At 39.2% G+C, this 6,335-nt stretch overlaps 1 protein-coding gene across 1 annotated transcript in view; it reads right to left on the bottom strand.

Annotated features, from left to right (window-relative positions):
• CENPE (centromere protein E) overlaps positions 1 to 5,022 on the bottom strand; it is a gene marked incomplete in the record, with an annotated part of 37,070 nt that extends 32,048 nt beyond the window's left edge. The window contains 4 exon segments of the mRNA XM_072406816.1: positions 124 to 198; positions 378 to 445; positions 951 to 1,036; positions 4,886 to 5,022. Coding sequence (XP_072262917.1) covers positions 124 to 198; positions 378 to 445; positions 951 to 1,036; positions 4,886 to 4,944 — 288 coding nt within the window.
• Between the last annotated feature and the right edge of the window lie 1,313 nt (positions 5,023 to 6,335).

Here is a 6,335-nt window from a genome sequence, read left to right on the forward strand (position 1 = left end):
TTTTGGTGATCAATGCTTGAGACGGGGGATCACAATCTGTTTCATATTATTTTCATTATACAAAGCAAGAACTCCAGATCTTTAGATACTTGACAAAAACAAAAATGTTTAAAAGTAACTCACCAGATGAGATACCATAACAGCTCCATCACAGTTCTCGGAATTGGCAGGGTCATTACAATCTCTACTTTCAACAATCTGTCCCAAAAAAGGGGGATACGTTTTTGTAAGCATGTTTTAAAAGTTAACTTTTAGTCAGTAACTGTTTTACGGTTACTCTTATTTAACTAGAATTTCCATTTCATACAATAAAGCCAAATTTTTCTACAGTTCCTCAGTGACCAAAATATAAATAAATAAGGGTTTATTGAATTTACCATTCTAAAAATCGTATGCGATCGGCTACTGTGCTCATTCATTTTTGTCTCCCCATAATGTCTATTTTCTGCAAAAAAGAATTAATTCATGACGTTAAGACATGTAAAGACAATCAGAGACATGTATGCAACTATTAGAGCTTATTAGAATGGGAAGGGGTAAAACATGTTACAGTGCATATGCTATCCAAGTGGCAAATTTTCAGTAAGGTTAGCTATATGTATTACATCATTGGTTTAATCTTAATCTATGTACCCACAACAATATACATCAACCCCCACATGTCTATCAGCCTAACCCAAGAGAAATATTCTCTAAACCTCTTAAGTACAAACATTGCAATAAAACTTAAACTAAAACTCTTCTAAGCATTGCTGAGTTGTCATACCCTATAAACACTGCCAGTACTGACTGCAGGCCACCTTCTGTTTGTGGCTTCTATGCTTTTACTATCCAATTCTTTCAAAAATGCTTAGCACATACAACAATGCATAATCTGGTACACATGCTAATGTCAATAGGTTAAGCAAAAGATATTTTATAAACAAATGGAACGCATGCCCCAAACTTACCAAAATGAAAGGATCTTGTGCCATCAACCTGAGATATAGTAGAGTTTTCAGCTTTCCAAAACAAGGGCACTTGATCTCCCTGTTCCCTAGATTTACAGAAAAAAAGAGCACATTTTTACAATATCTGTATTCCTAAAGGACTTTTACTGTTTGAATGTCTTTGTTGCTACAAAGTTTATTTACAATGAAAACATGTTTTTGAAGTAATGTGGGCACTTAAAAGACACTGACCTAGTCAGGGAGTAGTGTGACCTGAGAGCCCATTATACGATACTCCAAGTAAATAGAATTGACATTATACTGTATATGTACATCATTTTTGTGAATCAATGAACGTTATAACTATTGTAGAATCTCCTTTGATGAACTATTGTATATTGAAATCACTGCATACGGTCCATGTTCTGTACAATTATGCAGTGAATGTACAATAATCATGTTTCTTTCCACCTTTATTCTATATACACATAGTACAAAATATTCTTCAAGTTGCCATATACTGACCTCACACAATAGATCAGACACGGTGTCATGCACTCTTTCCATTTCTCAATACCACACGCAAATCGAGATATTTCCTCCACATCTCCCAGTAGCTCTGCCACTCAATATCCACTCCAACCCTCACTTCATCACATAGAAAAAGAGCCTATGGGGGGACCAAGTGCCTTCCCAGCGTCAGCGCTTAGGCTATCCGGGGATTGTTGCCCTTTCATCCCCCCGGAGGAGCTTATTCCCCCTATTTGGCTATGACAGTAATCACCCCACTGACACTAATCCCAAACAAGATATGGGTGCTACCAACAAGGTGAGAACTTCCCAGCCCTGTGCAGGGAATCCCAGACGTCATCACATGTGGCACGACCTGTGCGGGACCTGCATAAGCCACGCCCACAGCAAGCACCATGTACGGGCTCTGTAAGGAGCCTGCACTGAATCCGTGCTCCGTACAACCCCGCCCCAAAGCCTTCATTTGTGTTGTTCACTTTGGCAGGAACAGGGATCCCATCTGAGTATTTACAAAGCAGAACTAAGGTAAACTCTTTCACATCTCAGTACCCGTGCTTTAAAATTGTATACCCATATTTCCCTAATATGTTGATTCCTACCATTTCCACTCCAGGTATCTTCCTACTACTCAGATATCTCTTCCATAAGAGAAGACAACTACTTGACCCTTATAAGAATACATTGTTACCTTTTTAGTAAGATCTCTCTCTATTTTATTATAAAGACAACCATCTTAGTTTTTATACCTATACACAATAACTGAGTTCACCTACAAATTTATTAGTATTATTATTAGTACTTATACAGAAATAATTATTTGAATTAAAACGACTGTTACATCAAACCCCTTTTGTTCTTACGAGTAAGTAATATGTACAGTCATTTTTTTTGCTCTAGTCACTTCCCAACTCTATATCCTTATATATTTCAATTTTCATGACGCTAACATATTACTATTGTCTATATATAAGGTATATATTGTCGATTCCTTTGTGACATACCAGCCTCTACCATATCATCTTGAACGTATTCCTACACCAATTCTTCAACAGCACAGTAAGTGTGTTTTCAATTTACATATAATAACCTCTTCATGAACATATATTATCAACATATGAACTCATAACTATAACAGCTACATTTTACATTCAATTAATTATCCAAGTGTTACTAAGCCGGTTGCTCCGCCCGGCTGATTTGAATACCCCGCCCAGCTCTCGGCAGCTCTCATCCTCGGATGCACGGATCTCAGTGAGGCTGCTCTGTGTAGCCTTCATGTGAAGGAGACATAGGCAGCCCCGCCCCCATCTCATAGCCCGAGCTCAGATTTCTGCCTTTGAAATGTATCCAGCATCCTCACAGCTCTGTGTACAAACCTCCATATCTCCTAATATGTATGTCACAATGACCTGTAATCTTCAGAGTGTACAAGGGACCCTTATAGATACTAGTTACTACAATTTCAGCCCCCAGCTTTAAAGAATTTCAAGATATGGAGGTCACAAATGTAAAAAGTTATGAAAATTAAACTTTGAGGTTGCTGTTTCTGAGGAAAGTGCAACTAGGAGTCCTAAATTGAAAGTGCAAATTGGGGACCCCGGAGCCATGAACATAGCAAGGAGCATTGGGGTGGGGCCCCTAAAATACAGGACAGAACAAATGTTGATGATTAATAATTAATTTAAAATATTGCAGATGATTTATCACCCAAACTTTTCAGCAATGTTCAACAGCTTTGACATGTAATAAAAATTCAAATGCCAATGACATTTTTAGTAAAATATTCTGGAAAAGCAACAAGTTATATTTTTTTTTGTTTACTGACATTTATCTCAGTTTGCATCACTCCTATTTCAAATCAAGCCTCTTTCATTGCAGAAAAACAAAGATGCAGCTGTTGGGGTGATGATAGAGCTGAAGCAGCATTCTAGTTATCAGGAAGGTGACGGGAAAAGAAGTCCCCAGTCACTCACCACAAATCTGCCATCACCTCCTATTTACAGGTCTCTCTTTCACCCCAGAACTTTGTTAGGAAATCAGCCTGGAGCATGACAGGTGATAAAAGATTAGATTTTTGCTGATTGCTTTATGATCATATAAAAATTAATAGACTGTGTGAGGAGTGAAAGATTAGTGAAAACAACCCTTCATCCCAATGCCAATTTTTTAAACAGATCTAAAGTGACAAAAAAAACAAAACACAGGGAGGTAGTACTATTTGACAAAAGAGACATGCAAGCTAACTTCCAGGCGGCTTTTTGTTTAGCTCTAAAGTGTACTATACATTAATATTACACAGTATTTATATAGCGCCAACATATTACGCAGCGCTTTACAAAGTCCATAGTCATGACACTGTCCCTCAAAGGGTTTATAATCTAATATCCTTACCTCAGTCATATGTCATAATACAGTCTGAGGGCAATGTTGAGGGAAGATAACTAACCTAAGTGCATGTTTTTAGGGATGTGGGAGGAAACCAAAACGCCCAGAGAAAACCCACAGGGAGATCCTGCAAACTCCATGCACACAGTGTCCTGGCTGGGATTCGAACCTTGGACCCAGTGCTGCAATGCCCAGAGTGCTAACCACTGAGCCACCGTGCTGCCCGCATGCATGGTGCATGCAAGTAGTTTACAGCTCAGCTCTGTGTGTGGTGTCGCCGCTGTTGATAATGGAACTTCTGCACACACGCAAAGGTTAAATCGTCCAATCAATGAAGAGGATCGCCGTTTCCATGGAAAGCGGCTGTGGAGCTGGCAGTGAAGATGGCACCTTCCATGTATACAGCGATGAAAGGTCCGTTAACCTCCTGGGCGGTTAATTTCTGTCCGGATTTATATGTCTAAACGCAGTACATTGTTTTTCTTGAAAATTTATTTTACAGTATATAATATTAGTATGCCCATAATAAAGTTTGAAACACAAAATCATGTCAAAATAATCAATGTAATAAATAAAATAAATTTAATTATATCCTTTGACATGATTTTGTGTTTCAAACTTTATTATACTCATACTATTATATTATACTGTAAAATACAGTTTCATGAAAGGCAATGTACTGCTTTTAGACATATAAATCCGCTGAATTGCATTCAATACAGGTATTTTGTATTGAATGCAATACAAAATAATTTGAAATTCCTGTCACGCCCCTAGCTGGGGAGGGTGACACGAGCTGTTCCTGCTGCAGAATGAGCTCTGCTGCCTGGCAGGGTGTACAGGGGCTAGCAGCATATATAAACCATTTCCCAGGCCCACATTTATTATTTCAGGTGTGTACACAGCTCTGCATTGATCATAATGGATTTGTGTATGGAAAGGACAATATTTGTTACACATTACCAGTCCTAAAGACATGGCTGAGCTTCCGCAGCACTGCGTTATTAGTGACATTTCCTGAATACCTCACAAAACATTACCTGTGTATTATCGGGCGGACCCTCACACACACTTTGACCGCGTCCTCCTCGGTCGCCATTCCGCCCGGCCCTCTTCTTCCTCCTCAGTGTCAGAGGCGAGCGGCTGCCTAATGACTCGATTTGAATTTCCCTCGTCCTGCACGGTGAATGGATCCTTTACGTGTGACGTCACCGCGCTCTCCCAAATAGCCGGGAGGAACCATCTGACTTCTAAAGAAAGTCTCTCGTGTTGGAAAACGCGAGAACGAAAACGACTGCGGAACAGTTTATTGCTAAAAAATATCCAATACTCAGTTTTCCCAGAAACGACAGTTCATTCGTATTTAAATTATTAGTATGAGGAGAGAAAATGATTTATTTTGCTTTGTTGTTTAAAAATGGTTTCTTCTAGTTCGGAATGTAAGGAGCGCTGCGAGGGACAAAATAATGTGATCCGCCGGAGTTCTGTATATGTATTTGTTATAGGTATGCTGCAGGACACCCCTTGTTATTGCACAGTGAATTGTAAAACATACACAGCTTTATTTAAATTGTAACACCTGATATTCATAGCTCATTTACACCGCTAATGGATGTTGTAACTACCACCTCCTAGATTGTAAGCTCTTCAGGGCAGGGTCCTCTCCTCCTCTTGTGTCAGAGTCTGTATCTGTCATTTGAAACCCCTATTTAATGTACAGCGCTACGTTATATGTTGGCGCTATATAAATCCAGTTTATTAATAATATTCATAATGATGTAATATGTTAATGTATTTATGTATGTTAATCTCTAATACAGACAGGTCAATTTTGGGGAAAGCCAAGTCACTTAACTGCATGTTGTTTTTGGAATGTGGAAGAAAAGCTGAGTACACCCATGCAAATGTAGGGAGAACCTGCAAACTCCATGCAGATAGTGTTCTGGCTAAGATTTGAACCAGAGACCAAGCGCTGCAAAGACCAAAGTGCTAACCTCTTATCCACCATGCTGCCTATTGTATTAGGATATGTTTTACTATTCATGTAAGTTAGGTGATCAAACATAAAATGACTTTGAATAAATCCATTTCAGGTTTGCTGGATCACAGGCATTCACTGATGAAAGTGTATCTTTTCCAGCCTTGGAGCGCTTTAACTAGCAGTATTTCCGAGTGTGACTCGGAAGGTTGATTTTACCTGCAAATAGTGGTTTTCCTGAGTCATACCTAAAAAAACCCCACTTACCCGGCTCCGTTGCTGTCCCCCGGAGTCCCCACAGGTCCTGGGGACACAGCCGTCTTCTTCGATCTTCAGCTGCGCAATGAAGAGACGTTCTCCGGGGTTTCCCCGGTGACGCCGGTATATGCGTCGGTGCGGGCGGTAGGATCTAAGGGAAATTTAAATAATTTTGTATTGGATTCAATACAAAATAGCTGTATTGAGTCCAATACAAAGAAATTTTCATATAATATATATATATATATATATAT

The sequence above is a fragment of the Pyxicephalus adspersus genome, chromosome 3 (genome assembly GCF_032062135.1).
Source record: "Pyxicephalus adspersus chromosome 3, UCB_Pads_2.0, whole genome shotgun sequence".
In the NCBI taxonomy this organism is placed as follows: Eukaryota; Metazoa; Chordata; class Amphibia; order Anura; family Pyxicephalidae; genus Pyxicephalus; species Pyxicephalus adspersus.